General features: G+C 46.8%; 4 protein-coding genes across 4 annotated transcripts; 2 read left to right on the forward strand and 2 right to left on the reverse strand.

Moving 5' to 3' along the window:
• Positions 1-7,478: 7,478 nt before the first annotated feature.
• Positions 7,479-8,018, reverse strand: LOC308420271 (histone H3.2; the record flags this gene model as incomplete). Its single annotated transcript, XM_080916226.1, has 1 exon — positions 7,479-8,018. Exon 1 carries the CDS (start codon positions 7,887-7,889, stop codon positions 7,479-7,481), a length of 411 nt encoding a protein of 136 aa, XP_080772352.1. The 5' UTR covers positions 7,890-8,018.
• Positions 8,019-8,239: 221 nt separating this feature from the next.
• LOC308419773 (histone H2A type 2-A) lies at positions 8,240-9,452 on the reverse strand. The gene has a single exon (XM_080915568.1). It carries the CDS (start codon positions 9,162-9,164, stop codon positions 8,772-8,774), a length of 393 nt encoding a protein of 130 aa, XP_080771694.1. The 5' UTR covers positions 9,165-9,452; the 3' UTR covers positions 8,240-8,771.
• Positions 9,453-16,304: 6,852 nt separating this feature from the next.
• LOC308419394 (histone H2A type 2-A) lies at positions 16,305-17,326 on the forward strand. Its single transcript, XM_080915116.1, has one exon. The coding sequence runs from the start codon at positions 16,402-16,404 to the stop codon at positions 16,792-16,794; it is 393 nt and encodes a 130-aa protein (XP_080771242.1). The 5' UTR covers positions 16,305-16,401; the 3' UTR covers positions 16,795-17,326.
• Positions 17,327-17,566: 240 nt separating this feature from the next.
• LOC308420395 (histone H3.2) lies at positions 17,567-18,162 on the forward strand. Its single transcript, XM_080916401.1, has one exon. The coding sequence runs from the start codon at positions 17,677-17,679 to the stop codon at positions 18,085-18,087; it is 411 nt and encodes a 136-aa protein (XP_080772527.1). The 5' UTR covers positions 17,567-17,676; the 3' UTR covers positions 18,088-18,162.
• The last annotated feature ends 7,281 nt before the right edge of the window (positions 18,163-25,443 follow it).

Genomic DNA, 25,443 nt, shown 5'->3' on the forward strand with positions numbered 1-25,443 from the left:
CTGTAACTGCTGCAGGTATTCCCCAGATGACTATCCTGGGGCACAAGCTTGCCCCAGGGATTCCCAGAGCCTGCTATATATAGCTCCTCTGGGTAGTTGAGAAAAGCCAGCTGGGTCTCTAGCTCTCTTTGCAGATCCACAGTCCCAGCTGCCCATGGTCCCAGCTGCCCACGGTCCCAGCTGCCCACGCTCTCAGCTGCCTCAAGGACAGTGCCACTTGACTCTGGCAGTTACAGCTGGGCTTCTGTCACAACCTTAGACTTCTTCCAGGCAAGGATTCCTGTTGGGAGCCAGGCTGAACAAAGACTTTCTCAGGTTGATGAAAGGACAAAGGGACCATTAGTTCTGTGTTCTTCCTCAGGGGCAGACTTGACAAGGTTCTGTCTCAGGCTAGAGCCAAGGCTAACAAAGAGTTAAGGTTTTGGTTCTAGGCTTTCTCTCCTGATGGCTGTGGTTATCAGTCTGAGCAGCTGTGTCTGGATGTATTCTCTATGCCAATATTTTGTTGTTGTTGTTAATTTAGCTTCCTATTGACCTTGGCCCATTTTCCCCCTGCAAACATTATATAAGATGCTGTACTTCTTAATAAAATTGCTTGGCATGAGCCATCAGCTTGTGCAAGACCTTCTGATGCTGAGCTTTCTGTCCTCTTTATCTTTTTATCCCTGGCCTTCCCTCAAGGTGACCTTGTGGGTTCAGGTCATCCTCCCAAACTCCTGTCATGGTGAAGTGGGTGCCCTGTCTCCAGCCACTCAGGTAGGGAGGTCCAGAGTCACCTTTAATTACCTTTCTTGTCAGGAGTTCCTTTCTGCTCTTTCCCCCATCCAAATTCAGACAAGCCTCTGCATACAGTAGTGTGAATGGTTTCCAGCCCTTTGCCATGGCTGATCCCCTAGATCAAGTCCTCTGTCCCTGAAGCCTTCCACTTGGCCTCTTGCCTGAGTACAAGGTTGGTTTTGCACCACCTACCCCGGGTAAGACTTTTTTTCATATGTAGCTTAGATCTATTGGCCCAATTAAGGTCTATGGCAGTGTGTCTATTGATCTTTTTTTCATTTGGAAATAGGATTTTTATATATGTAACTAGGCATAGATTTTTAAATCACCCTAGATTTAGGCCTTAAATTAAAATATTGGTGTTATATAAGAGAAAGAAGATAGTGTTTGGGTCTACAGAGATGCAGAGAAGTTGGTGTGAAGCCTAAGGCAGAGCCTGGAGTTCTGTCACTCTGAGCCAAGGAACAACAGGAGTTACTGGGAACTGAAGAAACAAGGGAGGATTATCTCTAGAGCCCTTGAGGGTCACTTGGCAATTCTATCTCAGCCTAGTCTCCAAACCTGTGTGTCTCAAGATTATTATTGCTGTGATGAAACACCAGGACAAAAGTATAAGCTGTTCATCAGGGGCAGGAAAGGGTTTATTTGGCTTAACCTTCCACACCGTTGTCCATCACTAAAGGAAGTCAGGACAGGAACTCAAGCAGGGCAGGAACCTGGAGGCAGGAGCTGATGCACAGGTCATAGAGGCATGCTACCTACTGGCTTTTTTTGGAGTAATTTTTTTTAAACTGAGGTTTCCTCCTTTCAGACAACTATAGCTTATGTCAAAGTTGACATAAAACTAGTCAGCTCATTATGAAAAAGTAAACGGATGTTATTTATAGTACTTTGGCAGCCCTAGAGAAAACGACTGCAGTATCCTTTTGGCAAGTGGTATGAGCTTTCCTCGCTGTACAAACAGGCTGCCCCTCGGGTCGTCATAGGCCCACTATAAAGTCAGTTTTGGGCCTTTCTGCCTAGAGTAGGTCTGGGGACCCATAAGGCAGTCCATGGCTGGGGCATCTACATATTATCTACAGTATCAATAGCACCTACATAGTGATTCCTTGAGGAACACTGAGCAAGTCAGGGAGGAAGGTGGGTCAAGGCCTGGGCCATCAAGGAGCTAGTCAAGGATCACTGAGTGCTGTTTTTCCTCCTTGGCTGTCACCTTTCTTCCTCTCCTTAACTACCAAATAAACCTCTTGGCCGATTGTGTTTCAAATTCTGCTCCAAAACCAAAAGAGCAAGCATCTCTTTGAGGATGTCACAACGGCATTTTAATTCCAGCTGCTTTAATAACTAGCCACAGAATTAGTGGCCTAAAAAGCAACACAGATTTGTTTTCTTTTTGGAGGTCAGGAGCATAAGACACGTGCCTGAAGAGCTGTTTCCTGGTGGAGGCTGCAGAAGAAGCGGTTTCTCAGCATGGCACTGGAAGCCACCGGTCGATCTGGGCCCCTGGACACAATCCTCCAGTCTCTGTGGCTGTCCCCTGCCATCTTCCTGCCTCCCTTAATATGAACTCTTGTGATTACATGTCGGGCCCAGTCTGATAATCTAGGGTAAGTTCCTACCTCAAGGTCATTCATTTATTCACATTTACAAAATCTCTTAGCTGTACAAGCCAATTTCTATATATTCCAGATACCAAGATGTACTGGCTGGTTTTGTGTCAATTTGACACAAGCTGGAGTTATCACAGAGAAAAGAGCCTCAGTTGAGGAAATGCCTCTGTGAGATCCAGCTGTAAGGCATTTTCTCAACTAGTGATCAAGGGGGGAGGGTCCAGCCCATTGTGGGTAGTGCCATCCCTGGGCTGGTAGACCTGGGTTCTATAAGAAAGCAGGCTGAGCAAGCCAGGGGAAGCAAGCCAGTAAGTGACATCCCTCCATGGCCTCTGCATCAGCTCCTGCTTCCTGACCTGCTTGAGTTCCAGTCCTGACTTTGGTAATGAACAGCAGTGTGGAAGTGTAAGCTGAATAAACCCTTTCCTCCCCAACTTGCTTCTTGGTCATGATGTTTTGTATAGGAATAGGAACCCTGACTAATACAAAAGATATGACTAAACTTAGGTTTTGAAAAGGGAGGTTATTTTTCAGTCCACTCCAAATGAGCACCCCTTCCTAAACATAGACTCCACTGAGGTGGGTGCTGGTTAGGAATGCCACAATATGGACCTTAGCTATTTGTGGGTAAAGCATACAGCCCAGGCAGCTCCTGATCTTGGGCCATGAAAGAGCCAGGACATACGAGGCCAAGGTTACCTGATATGGAATTAAACCAGGATGGGTGGATGTCCAGCTGTGGCAATTTTATTGAGAGCAATCAGACTTTTTATACTCTTATCAGAAACCGCATAGTTGTAGTTGCCAAGACACAGTGTTTGTAAGCTATACAGGGTACATGAGATTGATGTCCAAGACCAGTTGCCCTGCCAGGCTCCCATGCTTCCTAAGGGAACACACAGAGAAACACAGCGACCTGAATGCTTCACTGCCTGAGGGAGTGTATCTGTTTCTCAGGAACGGGAAGGCACATTGTCAAGGCAGCTAGGCCAGGCCAATGCTATAATTCTTTTCAGGGCCACCCTAGAAGAAATTTTTTCCTGGTCTCTAAATTCGTGATAGCAGAGAAGCACTTCTTGCATTTTGTCCCCTTCTGGGTTAGGGTTGAAGCTAGTGGAAATGGGTCCTTTGCCCTGTATTTACCTTAATAACTGTGTTCCAAGCATGCTCAGGATGCTGATCTGCTGAAACACTCACCCTGAAGGAATTTAGGATCTAGCAGGATAGATGAGTCAATACAGGAAGAAGAACATAAGACAGCAGGGGCATGCTTTTTATGGAATCTGAGAATGCTATCTGTTGTCCTTCAGTGCCATGTAAGTGGTGGCGGGAACAGGACATGTGAGGTAACCTCAGGGATACGTTATCAGGAGGTAGTTCATAGGTTGACCACAGTCAGCCTATCAAGGATAGAAAGAGATCTGAGCATACAGAAGGATTTTGCCAAGTCATGGGCCTAGGTGGAAACTGGCCAGGCCAGGCCAGGCCAAAGTTGTGTCAACAGAAGTGTGAACAGGAAATCCTGTAACAAAGCTGTGTCTGCGGTGATTGACCCATCAGAATTGGAGTACTTTGGAGAGATTGAAATGTTACAGATCCAGAGACTGTTACTACGTATTAGGCTGTCATTAGTCTCCAGGACAGCTGTTCCTTGCCCACCTCTGTGTCAGAACTAGCACCCTCTGACTAATAGATTAAAGAAGAAAAACCTATGGAAGGAAGGAATCTATTGACTTAGCAGACCCATTGGCTTCTATCAACCCAAAAGGGAAGATTGACATCAGATAGATTGTGTCTTGGACCTATAGAAAACTTCCCCATTTTCTATAACCACCTCTTGGATGTTCTGACCAATGTATTTTAACTTACCTTGATTTATGACATTATTTGTTCTGTAAAACTATAAAACTTCATGAATCATATTCCACATTGGGATATATATAGCATTTGAGGTAACCTAATTCAATGCTCCTGGACCATAGTTGCTCAAAATGACTCTTAAATTAACTATCTCTCATTCCCTTTAAGTTGAAATGTGGATTTTACATTCAAAGGTGAATAAATTGTGAATTTATCTAGTCAAAGGCCAGGGCAGGGAGTCGGGGGTGGAGGGATAGAAACGTGATCATTATGCAATTTAGGGCAGAAATGAAGCATAACTTTGTAACTTTACTTTTAAAATATTTAACAGTGACATGTTTTATATTGTTCCTTTGAGATGTCATACCTCTTTGACATTATACAAATTATTTCCTTAACTACCTCCACACACCACGGGCCCATCTGTTATCTTCACTTTAGAGAGGTGGATCTGGTAAGACTCAGCTTCTGCCAAAGACATTCCGTGGTAGGAGGCAGAGCCAGGACTTGAGAGCCTGTGCTGTTCGCCGAGTTTCTGCACATGTATAGATTTCATTGTAAGGGTAAAGAGAGCCTGCAAAGATTTTAACGCATGGGAGTGACAAGACATCCCTGGCTCTGAGTGGAGGAATCTGTGCCCTCCATGTTTATGGGGTTAAGCTGACAAGCAGAGGCACTTAAGGCCTCAGCACCATATGCTTTGAGCTTCTGAGCTTCCAGTATGGGCTGTGAGAAGGTGTCCTTCTTATGTACATGAACTGTGGGGTCACTTTAGTCCTTTCTCCTTGACACTAACTGTGGGAAAGTGGCCAGAGTCCTTGTCTGATTTGTAAGGTTGTTGTGATTATAATTCAACAGTTGGCAGACACAGAGATTAAGAAGCATCCTATTCCCATTTCCGAGGGTCTGTGCACGATGTGGCTGATACCACCTTTGACTCCTTCAGCCATTTTCTCTCCTGGAGTGCTTCGCCTCTCCAGCTATCCTTCTTAGTTTAGGAATTCTCCCATTGGTATTTTTTATGTGATGTGGACTGAGTACTTAAACCATTGTCATGTGTGTGTGTGTGTGTGTGTGTGTGTGTGTGTGTGTGTGTGTGTGTGAATAAAAGTGCTGCAGAGGCCTAGAGAATATTAGATTCCCTGAAGCTAGAGTTACTTGTGGTTGTGAGATTCCTGATACGCATGTTGGGAACTGAAGTCCAGCTCTCTCTGAGGGCAGTGTGTGCTCTTAACTGCTTCTCCACATCTCTGGCTTCTCTTCTAAAGCCTGGGTAGATTTCATCCAACCCATTGCCTTCTGCTGTCCCTTTATCTGCTGAGAGCTTCCCCACAAATACATCTGGCTGAGCCACTACAATGAAGATGTTAAAATTGCCAACTCCCACCATTGTTCTCTAGACACAAGGAATCTCTCAGTTTCTGAGACAGGAGGGACTTGGTATATCTTCTTGGCTCTAGAAGCAATTGCTTTTCTCTGAATCACTTTCTTCTGCTTTGCTCAAATCTGCTGTTGTTCTAGCTCAGTGGTTCTCAACCATTCTAATGCTACATACAGCCCTTAAATACAGTTCATGCTGTGGCGACCCCATGACTACTTCCTAACTGTAAAGTTGCTACTGTTGTGAATCATAATGTAAATCTCTGTGTTTTCTGATAGTCTTGGGCAACCCCTGTGAAAGCTATTTGGCCCCCAAAGAATGGTTGGGAAGTGCTCCTCAGGCCTGAAGCTCCTTTCTCTTGCATTCTCCAAATGGCCAAGTTACCACATTTGTTTAATTGTACCTCTTAAGAGTCTCTGTCAGCTTACTCTATATCAGCTGTATAAAAACCTCACAATCCATTAAGAATGCCAGTTCTGTGGCTGACTTTTTCTGGAAACCTGATAACTTTTTTTTTTTTTTCCAGTTTGTGTGTGTGTGTGTGTTGTCCCTAAGGTGGCTACTGTGTTAGGCAGGTGTGTCCTGGAGAGGCCTGGTCAAATAATCTGTATTTTCCGAACACTGATTTGCACTATCATCTGTCTTCCCATTTTAAAGACCAGGCTTGGGGCAGCTTGGAGGAAAACCTGACTTAACTCACTCATGGTCAAAGTGCACAACTCTGTTGTGTAGCAGCCCTGGAAGAAAGACTGACATCAAAGGCTTACCTTTGATAGGAAATCAGACAAGATTAAGGAAGAAGCTCTTCCTCTGCCCAACACCAGCCAAGAGAGGTCAGGCCCTGCCCTGCCCAGTGTAAACTGCCCCCTCCCTTCCCCTTTTCCATTCTCTCTCACATTCTTGAATTTGGCCAGTGAGTACTCACAAGTCATAAAAGGGAATAAAGTGACCCTAAAAGTGGAAGGGCAAAGAGAGGCCATAGCTGTTTCTATTGCTCAAGGGACCCAAGTGCTTGTAACTGAATGTCACTCGCATAGGCTGTCACTACCCAGATCTCTTGTATTTAAATTGGTTGGTGTCTCTTGCTTTTAAATCAGCCTTAGTTTCGATTCATGATATAAAACCTGCATGCTGAGGGGGTCTACTTAGCCACTAATAGCTTTGATATACCGAAGTCACTTAGTTCTGAGAACTTCTGGGCTCAACCTTTGAAGCAAAGTTCAGTAAGATGCTGAGGGTGAAATGGGCTGTGTCCACACATCTTTAAATATTGCTCAAGTTTGCTCTCTGGAAGTTTCAGACAGAAGACAGGAGGGAATGTCCCCTACAACGATCCTCATGAATATTCACTGTATCATTTAGAGTCTCAGGTTCAACATTGCAGATTTCTATGATGACCCAGTCCAGAAAGGTGTCTGCCATTTGGGGCAGGGGGTGCGGGAAGGACAGTTGGGTTGGCAGTTTGAAGTTAAATTCAAACTAAGTAGTTGCCATAGAACCATATAATAAATGCTTATATAATAGATCATAGTAATAAATACTTGATTCCAAGAAGCTAGAGGGGGTCTTCTAATCAAGGAGTGTCACTGGACCTCACTGACCTTAAGAATAAGCCCAAAGACAGAATTATCTTCAGCCTTCTAGAAACTTAATGAATGTAAGGGGAAAAGTCTTTTGAATGACTAAGATTGCGACTAAAAAACTTGCTCTAAAATATACTACAGGGGTATAACAGTAAGAGGCAAACAGCCACTTACACTGGTAGGCAAAGCGCCAGCAGCTCCTTCCCGGAAACTGTGGTGGCTCTGAAAAGAGCCTTTGTTGGAATAATAAATCTTGAGAGGCACAACTTAGGCACGCTCTCCGCGGATGCGGCGGGCCAGCTGGATGTCCTTGGGCATGATGGTGACGCGCTTGGCGTGGATGGCGCACAGGTTGGTGTCCTCGAACAGACCCACCAGGTAGGCCTCGCTGGCCTCCTGCAGCGCCATGACGGCCGAGCTCTGGAAGCGCAGGTCGGTCTTGAAGTCCTGCGCGATCTCGCGCACCAGGCGCTGGAACGGCAGCTTGCGGATCAGCAGCTCGGTCGACTTCTGGTAGCGCCGGATCTCGCGCAGCGCCACGGTGCCGGGCCGGTAGCGGTGGGGCTTCTTCACGCCGCCGGTGGCCGGGGCGCTCTTGCGGGCGGCCTTGGTGGCCAGCTGCTTGCGCGGGGCCTTGCCGCCGGTGGACTTGCGGGCGGTCTGCTTCGTACGGGCCATGGCGGAGAGGAGGGAGACACCGAGACGCCGAGCACACGGGGACTGGGGCACGCACGGAGCCCGCCGTCTTTATAGGGGCAGTCGTCCCCTCGGCGGGGCGGAGACGGAGACTTGAAACTCCCGCGCTGCCCGCTCATTGGCCGTGGCGTCACCGCGTCGGCACCGTCCATTGGCTCGGATCCGTCACGCCCCTGGCCCACCCCCACCCGCCCCCTTGTCCGGCCCTGCGCCCGGCCCACTTGCCAGCGTCCTGCGAGGGTGGAGCCACGTCTGTTAGCCACCCGCAGGGGGCGGGGTCCGGCTCTGCCCAGGGGAAGCTCGCGCGCCCCGCCCGAAGTCCCAGGGCAGAACTCAGTGTTTGTTCACTGCCTCCCAGGCCCAGCCCAGCCCCAGAGCCCCATGATCCCTAGAGCTGGCCGCGCCCAATCCTCGCGGGACACGTTCTCCTGCCTAGACTTTTGCCCTAGGACCCGGCGAGAGGGGCGGCCTGGCCTAGGCCGATTAGTCGAGTTCCGGTGCTGGGGAGAGGGAGCCTTCAGTCAGGAGGGTGGGCAGAGGGCAGGGTGCCGAGTGAGGGACAGTGTTGGGGGGCGTGGGTAGCAGGGGTAGGTGGCGCTAAATGCTTGGGACAGTCAGCGAGAACCCCGCTGAGGCAGGACACCGGAAGAGCCACTGCGCACTACCAGATGTGGGGCACGGGAAAGAGTGGGAAGAGCGGGGGACACGACACTCTTACTTCTAGGGCAGGGCCGGGGAAGGCCACCAAGACCCGACAACGTGATACAACTCTTTATCAGACTCTGTGGGTGGCTCTGAAAAGAGCCGTTTTGGGAGTTCGCGGGGGTATCCCGGGGACGCGGGCAGGCGTGGGCAACAGCCTCCTCACTTGCCCTTCGCCTTATGGTGGCTCTCGGTCTTCTTGGGCAGCAGCACGGCCTGGATGTTGGGCAGGACGCCGCCCTGCGCGATCGTCACTTTGCCCAGCAGCTTGTTGAGCTCCTCGTCGTTGCGGATGGCCAGCTGCAGGTGGCGCGGGATGATGCGGGTCTTCTTGTTGTCGCGGGCCGCGTTGCCCGCCAGCTCCAGGATCTCGGCCGTCAGGTACTCCAGCACCGCCGCCATGTACACCGGCGCGCCGGCGCCCACGCGCTCCGCGTAGTTGCCCTTGCGCAGCAGCCGGTGCACGCGCCCCACCGGGAACTGCAGCCCGGCGCGGGACGACCGCGACTTGGCCTTGGCGCGGGCCTTGCCTCCTTGCTTGCCGCGGCCAGACATCTCGAGACAGCAGACAGGCGGACGCTCGGAGCCACGAAACTGTACTTCCGCGCCGGCGCCTCACCCTTTTATAGACGGAGACCCGATCGTCCGCCCGACGCTCTCATTGGCTCACGCGCGTCCTCACGCCGCGGCCAATAGCAGCACGGGGACAGAATCCTCTCATTTACATAAGCCCGGCTCCCTCGCCCCGGAGCCGCCTTGAAACTCGCGAATCACGACGCGCGTGCTCTGTGGCCTCATTTGCGTGCGGCCGTCGTTGAGACACCGGGTCGCTTGGCCTGCTTGCCCTTTCTGATGGTCGGGAATTGACCCCGAGAGGGTCCATAGCCTCGTAATTGCGCCCATAGGGAATGGTGTACCAGGTATAAGTGACCGACCCTGGCTTGAGTCCTTTCCTCAGCTTTACCCTGTGAGCATATATAGCGAGGCGTAGAGCCGTAGGGCCTCAGCCTGTTGCTGTGCGGAATCACGCATTCTCTCGAATGTTGTCAGAATGGAGGAAAGCATTAAGTAGCCCTATTATTAATGTAGCTAAAGCATTGGGGTCCTTGTGAATTAATTTGTTTCTAGGGTCAGAAGTTGCTTTTAAAACACTTAGACACTAAACTTAGATCTTTGGTTACTTTTTAGTTGCAGTTTTCCTTTCACACACCTTGACTCAATTTCCCGTTTCAGGTCACAAGCTTTAGGGTGTACTTGCACAGAGCTTATTGAAGATTGAAGTCTTTTATTAGCGTTTTAATTCTAGTTTGCTATGTTGATCTAGTTTGGCATATTCTGGGATGTCGGTCAATGGTACAGTGCCTTCCTAGCTATATACGAGGTCTTAAGCACCACAAGAAATCCCACCATAATTGTTTAGCCACACAAATACTGTTCCTTGTTTTCTGTTTGCCTTTGTTTCGGCTTTTCCAGTTGTCTGCTTCCCTAAAGTGTGTCCCATGTGTCCTGCTGTGCAGAACTGATGCTGCCTCTGCTTAGGCCATTACATTGCTTCCCATGCTGCCTGTGCACTTCTCCCCCAGTCTCCGCAGACTGGGCCCAGGCTACCTTGGGTATTTCTGATCCAAGTAACCACATGCTTCTAAAAATTCAACAGAAAGAGATGCACTTGAGCCAGACTCTTGTATAATTAACTCCCAGGGAACTTCCTAAACAAGTATCTACTCAAGGGCATACAAGTGCCATATAGAAGGTGGTTTGACTCCCCACCGAGACACTACAGGAACTTTGTCCCTAAAGAAGCAGGCCCTTGTGAACAAACACTGAAACGTCTGAAAAAATAAACAGGGGAACTGGAAGACTGAAAGTCTGGCATCTCTGTCTTCCTTTGCTGTCTGTCTCCTTTTGGCTAAAGGCAGAGATATGTCATTATCTTACCTTTCTCTTGTATCATAGAAGATGAAGGCCATTATCCGTGGAGTTAAGGCCATACCCTAAAGTAGAAAGGAGAGTCAAGGTGATGTTTTCCTATCATGACAGCACTGTGGACATCTCACCTTGCAGGACTGAATCAGCACTAACCATGTATACATCTTTGAGGATTCCTTAATTTTGCTAATATCTTGCCTGCCCAGGTTCCTCCTCTACTTAAGGCTTAAAGCTCATGTCAGTATCTGAAAATGGACTTGGGGGTTGCTGGACCTGCATTTGTTCCTTTCTCCAATATAGGTTCTTGACTGTCTCAGTCAGGCAGGGTTTTTATTCCTGCACAAAACATTATGACCAAGAAGCAAGTTGGGGAGGAAAGGGTTTATTCAGCTCACACTTCCACATTACTGTTCATCACCAAAGGAATTCAGGACTGGAACTCAAGCAGGTCAGGAAGCAGGAGCTGATGCAGAGGCCATGGAGGGATGTTACTGGCTTGCTCCCCCTGGCTTGCTCAGTCTACTTTCTTATAACCCAGGTCTACCAGCCCAGGGATTGTTGGGATTCTGTAAACCCCACCCCTCAGTTACTTAGCAACAGCCAGGTATACCCCACCCCTCAATTACCCAGCAGTGGCCAGGTATGCTCCGCCCCAGTGACATGACACTATAAAAGGAGCTGCTTGACCCTCCTCTCTCTCTTGGCCTCTCTTGCCCTTGTGCTCTTGCAGTCTTGCTCTCCCTTTTCCCTCCCCCCCTCTGTCCCACGTGCTCATGGCCGGCCTCTACTCCTCTACTTCTCTCTCTCTCTCTCTGCCTCTACCACCCTCTTAACTCTCCCATGACCTGAATAAACTCTATTCTGTACTAAACTGTTGTGTGGCTGGTCCCTCAGGGAAGGGATTCCCAACATGGACCCCCCAGAGGCATCTCCCTTGCCCTCAGGCCTCGCCGCACCTCCATGGGCCATGTGCCCCCCACTCTCTTCATCCTTCCCCTAACATTGGATCGTTATCCTCTCACAACATTGGTGCCCTATGACTCTTCCTTTCAGTGATTTTTCCTTTCATTGGTGCCCCGTCATCTTTTCCTTACAGGGATGGCACCACACACAAGGGGCTGGGCCCTCCCCTCTTGATCACTAATTGAGAAAACGCCTTACAGCTGGATCTCATGGAGGCATTTCCTCAATTTCGGCTCCTTTCTCTGTGATAAGTCCAGCTTGTTTCAAGTTGACACAAAACCAGCCAATACACTGATTAAATTTCAACTTCAATTTTTTCTTAATTGAGATGAGTGGTTGAGCCTTTCTTAGGGTGTTCACAGCCCAGGCCATTACCCTCAGACTTTTGACTACTTGTTCACATTGTTGCATACTGTAAAGACACTGGCATGGGTTTGCAGGTAAGTGAAGGCTGTGTTGACAGTACCAATTTCCTTGCCCAAAGGACCAAACCTTGGAAATAAGTTGATAACTATATATAGGAAAATACCTTATAATGGGGGGAATACATCTGGGGAGGAGATCCTGGAAAGACTGAAGAAGCAGTCAGTGGGTCCTGGAAAGATTGTGAAGAAGCCATCAGTGGCAAAACTCGAAGGTTCAGTGGCCATTTACACAGTGAAGTATGGCATCTCCAGCTGGACTCAGATTTCTGCAGCACTTAAAACTGGATTTATTTTAACAAATACATTTAATTTTTGCACTGAAGTCATTTTGTATTTAAAAATAAAGTCCATATATATATATATATATATATATATATATATATAGTATATATATATATATATATATATATATATATATATATATAGTATATATATATATATCTAGTGTCAGTGGAGAGTCAGTATGCCTTCATTAGATGTGTTTAGTGTATGGAGAACGTGTGAATGTGTGCTTTGAACAGTAACTTAGTAAATGTAACATTGCATCATAGTATGTTTTACCTAATATAACTCCTATATTGTAACTATTTTTATTTTTATTTTTTTTTTTTAAAACAGTTTTTCTCTGTAGGTTTGTGTGTGTGTAGGCTGATTTTGGTTTTGTTTTCCAGGCAAACACTCTTGAAAAGAGAACTACTTAGCAAATGTAGTTTTGAAATAAATGTTGTGATGGTTGTTCTTGGTTGTCGACTTGACCACACCTGGAATTAGTTAAAACCTTAGGGGCTGTTGAATACCTTGAGGCAATTTCTTAATTAAATCATTTGAAGTGGGAAGATCCACGTTAAATCCGTCCACACCTCCTGAGAGCAGCCTATTTGAAGGACAGGGAAGGAGGGAGCTCTTGCTCTTTGCCTGCCTCTTCACATCTCATTACCAAGTTCATTCCTCCAGTGGCATTAGCGCCTCCTGCAGGATTCTGGGACTGTGTGCACATGCCTATTACTCAGATCTTTTTGGCTATCTCTGACCATAACTTTGATGATTATATTTAGGGCTTATTCAGAAGTTAATCCAGGATAATCTCTCAAGAATTGAATAGACAAGTCCTCTTCCTCATTTATGTACTGATGGATTTAAAAAAAATAGACTATGCACAGGCTACCAGAGCCACCAACTACTGCTATGGCTTTAACTGTCTTCACACAAAAGATGTATTGAAGTTGTCTTAGTTAGGGTTTCTGGTGCTTCAACAAAAACAGCATGACTCAACAGCAAGTTGGAGAGGAAAAGGTTTATTTGACTTATTTCTAGCTCATTGGAGAAAGTCAGGACTGGAACTCAAACAGAGCTGGAACTTGGAGAAAGGAGCTGGTCCAGAGGCCATGGAGAGGTGCTGCTTACTCATTGGCTTGCTATAAAAATTATGCATTTTTATAGAACCCAGGACTACCAGCCCAGGGATGGTGCTACCCAGCAATTGCTACTTGAGAAAAACATCTTACAGTTGTATCTCAGAGAGGCAGTTCCTCAACTGAAGCTTCTTTCTCTGTGATGACTCCAGCTTGTGTCAAGTTGACACACAAAACCAGCCAGAACAGAAGTCAAACCTCATAGCATGTTCTCTTAGCCTGACTATATGAGAAAACAGCATGGTACCTTACTGTGGCAGTCTTAAGAATGCAAGTGCTAAAAATTCTAATATAATTGTACTGGCTGGGTTTGTGTATCAACTTGACACAAGATGGAGCTATTGCAGAGAAAGGAGCCTCCCTTGAGGAAATGCCTCCATGAGGTCCAGCTGTAAGGCATTTTCTTAATTAGTGATCAAGCAGGGAGGGCCTTTGTGGGTAGTACTATCCCTGGGCTAGTAGACCTGGGTTCTATAAGAAAGCAAGGTGACCAAGCCAAGGGAAGTAAGCAGCATCTATTCCTGACTCCAAACTTCTACCCTGTGTGAGTTCCTGTCCTAACTTCCTTTGGTGATGAATAGCAGGGTGGAAGTGTAAGCTGAATAAACTCTTTCCTCCCCAACTTACTTCCTGGTCATGATGTTTGTGCAGGGATAGAAACCCTTAATAAGACAATTATTGAAATTTATAAATTCTAACCTTTCTGTTGTGAAAATACTAATCTTTGGCCCTGATCAAATGGTGAGTTTTCATATTTGCAGATTTGGCCCAAATGTGTACTTGGAATCCTCTATTTTTTCTTAACAACCTATTTTGACTTGTGTAACATCAGTCGATACAAAAGTTCAGTACTGGAGAGATAGCTCAGGGTTTAACAACACTTGCTGCTCTTGCAGGGTATCTTGAGTTCATTCAGTTCCCAGTGCTACATAGTTGGCTGACAAGCCTACATCTGCAAGAGATCCAACTCTTCTGGTCTCTATGGGCAGAAAGTATGCACTGTGATGCACATACATATAGGTAAGCACTCACAAGTACAAAATAATAAATTCAAAGGCTCACACTTTTTTTTTCACTCCAGGAAGTTATTTCTTGACATCTTTCAAGGTTCAAACTAAGCACAGCTATATCAGACAAACCACCTTAATTGGGAGTTTAAAGTTACAGCAAGACCCCAAAGTTAGCTGACCTCAGAGAGGATCAGTTCTGATTCTCTCAGTGTGTCTTCCAGTGATCGTTCATCTCAGCTGCCAAATTGAGACCTAGAATCATCCTAGAGATGGGCCAATTTTGATAATTGACCTAGGAATACCCCCCTACTGTGGACAACATCATGCAGAAGGCAGGGGATTTCTGACTGTACAATAAATATAGAGGAAACTGAGCACCAGCATGTACTAAGTCACTGCTCTTTTCTCTTTACTCTGAATGCCTAGTTCTCTCATGCTCCTGCTGCTGTGACTTCCCTGCCATGATGGACTGTAACCTGGAACTATGGGCCAAATAAACTCTTAAGTTTCCTCATCATAATATTTATCACAGCAACAGGAAAAGAAACGGGCACCAACTGCCAATTATCTTTGTTCACAACAAAGGAACAACCTCATCTTTTTGATCCCAAAAGACTTCTTTCCCCCAAATAGCATCTACACTGTCCCATCCATGTATGTTCTATTTTGAAATGGTAAAATTGATACAGACTTCTGAAGGGGGCTGGAACAATTTTTAAATCAGTAAGGTCAACCCTTAAAAGTGTGCGTGCCTTGGAAGGGGAAGTGCTTCCTGAGACACGAAGTACTAATGCAGAAATAGAATTAGAAAAATCAATGCTATAACATGCTTTGTAGGAATAGCACATACCAAATTATATTTCAAGACAAATACATAAGGATCAATAGCATACTTTGAGGTAATATGATACTATTCCCATGTTCTGCAGTCAGTCCATAAATACAGGGTTCTGTGCTCTTTGCAGAACCCTTGATCCGTCTCTCAAATCTGATTCCACATATGCAAATGAATATCATTCTATCCAATTTAATCAGAATGCTTGATATATACCTTCAACATCTTAATTTGAAACGCTTCTCTGTACTTCATCCAAATAACCACTACCTACTAAGATTCAACCCAAAATCCCAGTGGCTACACTCTTACTTATTCCTCCACGAGACTTAGAACTCTAGCTTCACAATATTCTGTTACAATGTAAAACATAAAAACTATGTAACTATGCTATGTAACAATATATCTGTTACTAGAGACAAGCTCCAACTCAGTATTGAATCTATCATTGATTCTAAATAAAGTCTCTGAGTAGCCACCTTAGGACAAATGATCAACAAAAGAGGAGCATAAAGTTTAATTTCTAAGTTATTCCGATTCCTACATGCAAATCTGAGTTGCAAAAAACCCAATAATTTAAGTAAACTCCCGGTGGATTATACTTGTCTTCTCTCTAAAGCACTCCCAGGTTTGGTTGGATTAAGAAACTAAGCATTTTGTTGCCCTTGTACGGAAATAACCTTTAAATGTAACGAATTTAAAGTGAGGCTCCTAGAGACAAAACCTTAATATGTAACAAGCAGGTTTTACATTGTTTCAAGTAGAAGGGAAAAGAGGATATCAGAATTACCCGCTAATTCCTAGGTATCCAAAAGTAAGTTTACAAGCATTCTTCTAAGAAAAACTTCACATAACTAAGGTAGTGCTTGACTCAGCCATTCTTGGAGGCAGGGCTCACTTAGCCAATTCCCGACCATCAGAGGACACGAGCAGGCCTGACGACTCCAGGAGAGTCACAGCAACGGCCGCACGCAAATGAGGCCACGGAGCACGCGCGTCGTGATTCGCGAGTTTCAAGGCGGCTCCGGGGCGAGGGAGCCGGGCTTATGTAAATGAGAGGATTCTGTCCCCGCGCTGCTATTGGCCGCGGCGTGAGGACGCGCGTGAGCCAATGAGAGCGTCGGGCGGACGATCGGGTCTCCGTCTATAAAAGGGTGAGGCGCCGGCGCGGAAGTACAGTTTCGTGGCTCCGAGCGTCCGCCTGTCTGCTGTCTCGAGATGTCTGGCCGCGGCAAGCAAGGAGGCAAGGCCCGCGCCAAGGCCAAGTCGCGGTCGTCCCGCGCCGGGCTGCAGTTCCCGGTGGGGCGCGTGCACCGGCTGCTGCGCAAGGGCAACTACGCGGAGCGCGTGGGCGCCGGCGCGCCGGTGTACATGGCGGCGGTGCTGGAGTACCTGACGGCCGAGATCCTGGAGCTGGCGGGCAACGCGGCCCGCGACAACAAGAAGACCCGCATCATCCCGCGCCACCTGCAGCTGGCCATCCGCAACGACGAGGAGCTCAACAAGCTGCTGGGCAAAGTGACGATCGCGCAGGGCGGCGTCCTGCCCAACATCCAGGCCGTGCTGCTGCCCAAGAAGACCGAGAGCCACCATAAGGCGAAGGGCAAGTGAGGAGGCTGTTGCCCACGCCTGCCCGCGTCCCCGGGATACCCCCGCGAACTCCCAAAACGGCTCTTTTCAGAGCCACCCACAGAGTCTGATAAAGAGTTGTATCACGTTGTCGGGTCTTGGTGGCCTTCCCCGGCCCTGCCCTAGAAGTAAGAGTGTCGTGTCCCCCGCTCTTCCCACTCTTTCCCGTGCCCCACATCTGGTAGTGCGCAGTGGCTCTTCCGGTGTCCTGCCTCAGCGGGGTTCTCGCTGACTGTCCCAAGCATTTAGCGCCACCTACCCCTGCTACCCACGCCCCCCAACACTGTCCCTCACTCGGCACCCTGCCCTCTGCCCACCCTCCTGACTGAAGGCTCCCTCTCCCCAGCACCGGAACTCGACTAATCGGCCTAGGCCAGGCCGCCCCTCTCGCCGGGTCCTAGGGCAAAAGTCTAGGCAGGAGAACGTGTCCCGCGAGGATTGGGCGCGGCCAGCTCTAGGGATCATGGGGCTCTGGGGCTGGGCTGGGCCTGGGAGGCAGTGAACAAACACTGAGTTCTGCCCTGGGACTTCGGGCGGGGCGCGCGAGCTTCCCCTGGGCAGAGCCGGACCCCGCCCCCTGCGGGTGGCTAACAGACGTGGCTCCACCCTCGCAGGACGCTGGCAAGTGGGCCGGGCGCAGGGCCGGACAAGGGGGCGGGTGGGGGTGGGCCAGGGGCGTGACGGATCCGAGCCAATGGACGGTGCCGACGCGGTGACGCCACGGCCAATGAGCGGGCAGCGCGGGAGTTTCAAGTCTCCGTCTCCGCCCCGCCGAGGGGACGACTGCCCCTATAAAGACGGCGGGCTCCGTGCGTGCCCCAGTCCCCGTGTGCTCGGCGTCTCGGTGTCTCCCTCCTCTCCGCCATGGCCCGTACGAAGCAGACCGCCCGCAAGTCCACCGGCGGCAAGGCCCCGCGCAAGCAGCTGGCCACCAAGGCCGCCCGCAAGAGCGCCCCGGCCACCGGCGGCGTGAAGAAGCCCCACCGCTACCGGCCCGGCACCGTGGCGCTGCGCGAGATCCGGCGCTACCAGAAGTCGACCGAGCTGCTGATCCGCAAGCTGCCGTTCCAGCGCCTGGTGCGCGAGATCGCGCAGGACTTCAAGACCGACCTGCGCTTCCAGAGCTCGGCCGTCATGGCGCTGCAGGAGGCCAGCGAGGCCTACCTGGTGGGTCTGTTCGAGGACACCAACCTGTGCGCCATCCACGCCAAGCGCGTCACCATCATGCCCAAGGACATCCAGCTGGCCCGCCGCATCCGCGGAGAGCGGGCCTAAGTTGTGCCTCTCAAGATTTGTTATTCCAACAAAGGCTCTTTTCAGAGCCACCACAGCTTCTCGGGAAGAGCTGTAACCCTGTTATCCTCTTCGTTCTTTACAATTTATTTAGCTAAGTTTTCCGAGTGGGTGATTTATCATAAGTAATAATTTCCTATAATCCGCAGGCGCTTATTAAGGAGCATTCGCACAGTGTTAATACTACCTGCCTGTTCTATTTCTGCCTGCCTCCTCCTACTCAGTTTTATCATTTAATCTTGACTTGTAAATTACTGTATCGGAGCTTTTTCCTCATGAGCAGCTCCTAATATTACATGGGGACAAGTGTTATAGAAGCCTGTTTGCTCGCAAGGCTACTTAGGGTTTCCCTTTGCATGTTTGTGTATTCTATTACTAACATGGGTTATTCATTTGTACTCTTTCAATAGGCATTCACAGTCACCTTAAATGGTTTTGCTATTTTGTTTTTCCGAGTTATGTCCACTATGACACAACAGAGTAAGTTTTAGCATCTGATAACTTTTTTCTGCTATCAGGTCAGTTGCTGGATTCAGATTACCAGAATGATGGGATACAAGAGTGTCCTGGTGACCTGTTGCCTGAGGAATCTGAAAGAGGCTGTATTCCCTGAAACTGGAGTTAGAGGTGCCATGTGGATACTGGAAATTGAACTCCAGTCATCAGCAAAGATACTCTTTGCTAAGCCATCATTTCATCCACAGAATCTCAGTAAAATTTGAGGGCTAGAGAGATGGCCCAGAAGAGCACTCACTGTTCATCCAAAGGTCCTAAATTCAAATCCCAGCCACCTCATGGTGGCTCACAACTTTCTGTAATGAGATCTGATGCCCTCTTCTGGTGTGCAAGTGTACATGCAGGTTTAAATATTTTCCATGCTGAGCAGATTGTAACATACAACACCTGCAAGTAAACTGTCTTCACATTCTGTTTCTTCTGTCCAACATACCCTCTCTGCAAATTTACAGAATCATTTCCTCCTGCTTCAGGATTTATCTTGAAGTCTTCTCTTTCCTTTCCCCTCTGGGTTCTCCTATCCTGCGCTATCTACCCACCCTCAGCATGAGGCCAGCAATATTCTTCATGGCAGTAACATCCAAGCAATGTTGAGGCACTACCTTGGGCAGGAAATGTTTACTGATGAATGCACCAGATTTCCTGATCCATCTTTGTTTTATAGTGTGTTGTTGGGTTCAAGGAGCCAGATCTCTTGGAGTCTTCGAACTTACAGAGAAAGAGTGGCTCTGTCTGTGCTGGAATTCTGGGAAGAATTTCTGAAGTCCTTGAGGGAGGTCACAAATCAAGGGAGCAGAAATTTGCTCAGAAACAATGTCTGATAAGCTCAAGGCACTCTTTGCTACAAAGTGACCTCATTTCTGACTTTAGCTTTTGGCATTAATAACTATGAAGAGAATTCAGCAGGGGATACTCCCACTAACACCCCCCACCCTGTGAGCTCCAGAGAGCTGGTGGCAAAGGATGGCCCCTGTTTGTTTCCCAAAGGATTCAGCACTGCAGAAATATTTCTTTGGGATGTGGGTGGGAGCTCAGGATGGGATATCCCCAAAGTATCAGCAAATAAATCTATCTAAAGAATGGCAAAGAGAAGGGAAGGTAGACAGAAGGGAGTAAGAACCTCATTGCTATGAATTGAAACATAAGGCTCATGGAGAGGCAGGACCAGCGTCCAGACTCTTAACTAGGAAAGGGACCACAAGAAAAGACTGGGATCTCAGTTTCAATAGAACTATATCCACACACCTCGGCTGTAAGGATGAAGATAGTTACAATTTACACAACATGCATAAAACATAACTGTTAGGTCCAAAGTGGGTCCCCCAAAATGGCAGTGCTTGTGACAGTGTCCTAAACAGAACTTTGGCCAGGTAAAGCAGGAGTTAGTAGGTAAACAGACCTAAAAGCAGATTTCTATTGGCCAAGAATCTCCTAATCTGGCAAGAACCTCCCTTAATTCACCTCAAAGACCAGCCAGCTACTTCAGGCAGTAGCATCTAGTTCCCAATCAATCCATTTGTATCAGCTCAGAGACACACCCTGCTGACAGTCGTATAGAATCTGCTTGTTTTTCCACCCTTTTGCTCTTCTCTGTCCCCCACCCCCTTGCAGTTTGATAGCCTTGCAGTTTGGTCCCTGAAAAACTTCTCTGTCTCTGAGCCAGTATGATGGTTACTGCATCCTTGGTTACAGTAACAGGTACTGATAGTATCACTAATACTAATAACATCAGCATCCTTGTTGCTGTGAGAAATGCCATCAGAAAGAAGCAATTCAAGTGAAGGGGTTACTTTGGTTTAAGAGAGGATAGGAAAGCCAGGCGTGGTGATACACTCATGCTATCCTAACACTCAGGAGACTGTGGCAGGTGGGGTAGGGGGAAGATCTCTGAATTTGAGGCCAGTGTGCTGTACACAATGAAAGCCAGGGCAACACAGACCCTGTCTCAAAAACGGCCAGAGGGGTGATAGTCTGAGGAAATGCCAGTGGGCTGGGGGCAGCTGACCACAATGCAGCAACAGACAGGAAACAGCTAGTTGTTGCCGCTCCGCTCAGTTTTATTTTGTATTCAATCTGGGACCCCAGTCGATTGTCTACCTCCCCTGCTCACTTAAGCTTGTCTAGAAACCACCTCACAAATACCTTAGAGGTATGTCTCCCAGGTTATTCCAAGTTCAGTCAAATTGGAAAAGACTAATTTTTAGATGCTGAGAAAAAAAAAAGCATTTCCATGGCTGTCTGATTAAGCAAGTTTTATTCACAAGGGACTGGCCAGACAACTTGCTCACCCTAAATCGGAGTTTCAGAGAACAGCTCCACATTGGCTTTTGGGGTCCCTTTTATGGGGAAGGACTAAGGTTTATAGAAAACAGCTGTTAAGATAATTGGCTGTTGGCACCTGGACAGAAGGGAGGGGACTCGGGGCTCACAGCTGCCTGTGGGGTACATAACTGGATAGACAGCAGCTGTCAGGATGATCAGCCATTTAGAAAGGAGGTAATAAAACAAGTTCAAGAATACTCATGTGGAAGGGGAGCCATCAAGGTATCATAGGCAAAAGGGCAAAAGAAAGAGGTGAGCAAACACCATGGCATTACAAGTTCAGGGCAGGTTGAAAAACATAGTTTGTAGTACATTAGGCTTAGGAAGCAGAAACTTATTCTAGAAGATACAAAGACTTAGTAACAATATGGATCTTTTTAAAGATTTATTTCATTTATATGAGTACACTGAAGCTACCTTCAGACACACCAGAAGAGGACATCAGATCCCATTACAGATGGTTATGAGACACTGTATGGTTGCTGGGAATTGAACTCAGGACCTCTAGGAAAAGCAGTCAGTGCTCTTAACCACTGGGCCATCTCTTCAGTCCCACAATATGGATTCTTAATAATGTGACTCCTGTTTTATTTCACAGAACCACCACAAGTATTACTGTAAATCTTAATTATAACTAATTCATAAAAAACAATGGTAACAAAATAATTTTGGTGGATAATTTGAAATATGCCAGGGCAGGGAAGACCAGTTTATTCCTGTTGAACATGTACAGAGACCAATCAAGCCTGGGTCTCCTGTTTTGCTTTTTTCTGTTGATTCATGGTTTCAGAGAACAGGACATGAAATATTATTATATGACCTACAGTATATCTTAGTGTAACTTGGAATCAGCCATAGCTGATTTCTGATGACTTAAAACTACAGCAAAATATTCATTTCATTACCTAGCATATATTCATATAGATCCAAAATGGAAAGAATTGCACTAAGTGCTTATTTTCAATCCTACTCTATTTCATTAAGGAGAAAATTGAAAACAATACTGCTTTTCATTATCTAAGAGGAAGTTACCATGTGCCAACAAGTTACAATTCTGCAAGAGTTATAATTACATTTTACATTAAATACTTAAGAGTTTCACTTGTGGTAACAATGGTTTGGTTAAAGGCACTTCCGCCAAGATCTGGTGACCTGAGTTCTAGCCCTCAGCCCCTGTGGTGGAAAGAGAAAAACAACTCCAGCAAGCTGCCCTCTCACCTCCAGCCCTGCACTGGGTACAGCATGTATTCATACAGAGAAAATAAAAATGTATTTAAGTTACTGATGGTCTCAGTATTAACAGAGAAAATCAAGAACATTGTAAAATCACCACTCATATAAAAACTGTTTCCTTCAGTAGGATAAAAGGGGAAATTGCAGCTGGTGACCATAAGAAATGAACTCTCTGTGTTGGGGGCTTTTAGGCCAGATTCTGAATGTTAACTGGGACTGGTTTTCTTCTGTCGATAGAATAAGAGAATTATGAAAGGAAGATTGATTACAAAAGGGAAGTACAAATTATAACAAACATACGAAGAAATTCTCATATACGGGGTGAGAGAGATGCCTCAGTTGTTAAACGTGCTCCTGAAAAAGACCAGAGTTGGGTCCCCAACACCCACACTGAGTGGCTCATAGGCACGTGACTTCAGTTCCAGGAGACCTGCCACCCCCTTCTGGCCTCCATAGGAACCTCCCACACCACCCTCACAGACATGAATAATATATTTAATCTTTTAAAAAGATAAAACTAGAAATCAGACAAAAAGGCAAGTTAAATCTGTAACGGATGTCACTTGAGGTTTGCAAGGCTGACCCGCGCCTAGGGACGGCCAGGATGGAGGGTGTAGGAGGTTCCTGATGCCCGCAACATGGCGGCTAAGGCAGCCATCATGCAAAGCAGCCCCTACTTCTTACGACAAGTTAACATGGGCCCAGGAATTCTGTTCCTGGATCTTTATTCATAAGAAATTCTCCTGCAAGTTTATCAGAAGGCATGATACACTGAGACACTGGAAACAATGTGGACTTTCCTCACCAGGAGAAAAGACATCTAAAATATGTTAAGGTCTAGATAAAATGTTAAGGCCTAGGTAACTGTTACCTGGCTAGCCTGCCATTGTAAGGGACTTTTCTCATTGTTTCTGGTGTTACTAGGAAACTTTCTAATCCCTAGATTGATTACATATTGTTATGTTCTGTGCCCTTGGAAACCAATCATGGTAGAAGTCAGTAGAACTGCTTTGTATATAGTTACGCACAGTAAGCTTGGACCCAAACCAACCGCCCAGCAGCACTTCCTGCACCTGTGTATGAGCTTTTATGGTATAAGTTGCCCCTGGGATGGACCCAAACGTAAGAGAGACACACGCACCAATGTAAGAAACTATTTGGACTAAGATTTCCATTTTGAGTGGTGGTCAAGTAAAGTTTAGGTTCCCAAGACCCCCCCTGGGGAATGACATCCTACTTGGCAGAAAAAGGCATCTCTGTGGTAACTGACACTCTACTTGGCAAGTTAAGACATGAATGTTACAAGACGAGCCCCATCCTGGTAGATGAGACATAAATATTAGACAAGTTGAATACCTCAGCCAGTGGGAGGATACGTCTAAACAACATGTTGCTAAGGAAACCCCCCATCCCTAATCCAAACTGATGAAATAACTTGGCACAGATGCTGTAGATAATCAGGCTTAAAAATACTATAGGACCTTAACTCGGTCATGGTTTAGTTTTCAAATCTGGACTGTGGCCCTGGATGATCAGTCCTGGGGGGATACGCTCAATAAATTATCCCTGTCTGACTGAGATCGGTGTTTGTGTGATTTGTGAGGCAATTTCTGGACCCCACCAAAATATGGATACACTGTCTTCTATCTGGGCTGCATGGTAACACATGGTTTTGGACTTAGGTAATTTATTAACAGAAGTGCATTGTTGGCTGTAACAGAGGCTAGGAAGAGTAAGAGCAAGCGGATGTGTGTCTTGTGAGTTCATTTGTCATGGATGGTGCTTTTTAAAACAGTTGACTCTCCAATCTCATTGACGAGGGCTCCACTCTCATGACTTAACTGTCTCTAGTACGGACTAGCTTTTATGCCAACTTGACTCAAGGTAGTCATCTAGGAAGACAGAATCTTAATTGAGAAGATGTCTCCATGAGACCAGCTTATAGGCAAGTCTGGGGGGTGTTTTCTTAATTGATGATTTGTTTGGAGGGCCCACCCAGGTGTAGGTAATGCTATCCCTGGGCAGGTGGTCCTGGGGTGTATATAAGGATGCAGCTGAGAAAGCCTTGGGGGAACTATCCAGTAAGCAGTACTTATCTATGGCCTCTGCTTATGTGAATCCCTCCAGATGTCGGCCTGCCTTGTCCTGACTTTCCTGGATGGTAGACTACGGGCTGTAGATGAAATAAACCTGTCCGTCCTTCCCAAGTTGCTTTCTGTCTTGGTGGGGTTTTTGTCGGTTTTTTTTTTTTTTTTTTTTTTTTTTTTTTTTTTTTTTGATTGTTTGTTTTATTTAGTATAGAACCCAACATAGAAACACTAAGTTACCTAGCAAAGCCCCCATGCTATCATATTGGCTAGAAAGTTGTAATATGCACATTTACCCAGCTATGTGGTGTGGGAAGGAGGTAGAGGATACTATGTTCAGAAAAAAACCACAACCACAAAAGCAGGCCTTCCTTAAAGACACCATTCTGGACCAAGTGTGGTGCCCATTCGTAATCCCAGTGCTCTGGAAGCTAAGGTGAGAGGATGACAAATTCAAGGCCAGCTTGGACCACTGAGGAATGCCTCATCTCAAAAAATAAATAAATAAAAATAAAAAAAATGGGATTAACATTTTTAAATCATTTTGTTAATAGAGAGACAAGAAATGCTTTGTACAGGGTGGGAAACTAGGAACTAAGTGTAAAGAGAAGAGAAAAAACTAGTTGCGTAAGCAAATGAAAAATCAAGCCGCTATGGAGATGAGTAAGCAGAAGACGGTATGAAGGAGCCAGAGGAGCTCCTGAGGCAGGAGGCCAGGTCTCAGGCTGCAGGAGAATAGCAGATGAAGGTCTGGCAACAAGAACAGAGGGGGCAGCCACAGTGATGGATGCTGACTCTGAGGCATGCAGAAGCTGGCCTGAACCTGGCTGAGGGAAAGGAAAGAAAGCGGCTGAGTTACTTAGATCCTATTGCTGCAGTGAAACACCATGTCCAAACGCATGTCAGGAAAGAGTTTTATTTCTTCTAGAACTCAGGACCGCCAGCCCAAGTATAACATCACCCACAGTGAACTGGGCCCTCCCACATCAATTACTAATTAAGAAAATTCCCTTCAGGCTTGCCTACAGCCTGATCTTATACAGGTATTTTCTCTATTGAGGCTCCCTCTTCTCTGATGACTCTAGCTTCTGTCAAGTTAAGATCAAAGTAGCCGGCACAGGCAAAAACTAACCAAAACTCACTCTGAGCCTATGGCCTTTTATTGTTCAGGGCCTGGAAG

Source organism: Micromys minutus, assembly GCF_963924665.1.
Source record: "Micromys minutus genome assembly, chromosome: 4".
Lineage (NCBI taxonomy): Eukaryota > Metazoa > Chordata > Mammalia > Rodentia > Muridae > Micromys > Micromys minutus.

Coding starts and splice junctions, on each gene's coding strand:
- LOC308419773 (XM_080915568.1), bottom strand. CDS start 9,164: ATGTCTGGCCGCGGCAAGCAAGGAGGCAAGGCCCGCGCCAAGGCCAAG.
- LOC308419394 (XM_080915116.1), top strand. CDS start 16,402: ATGTCTGGCCGCGGCAAGCAAGGAGGCAAGGCCCGCGCCAAGGCCAAG.
- LOC308420395 (XM_080916401.1), top strand. CDS start 17,677: ATGGCCCGTACGAAGCAGACCGCCCGCAAGTCCACCGGCGGCAAGGCC.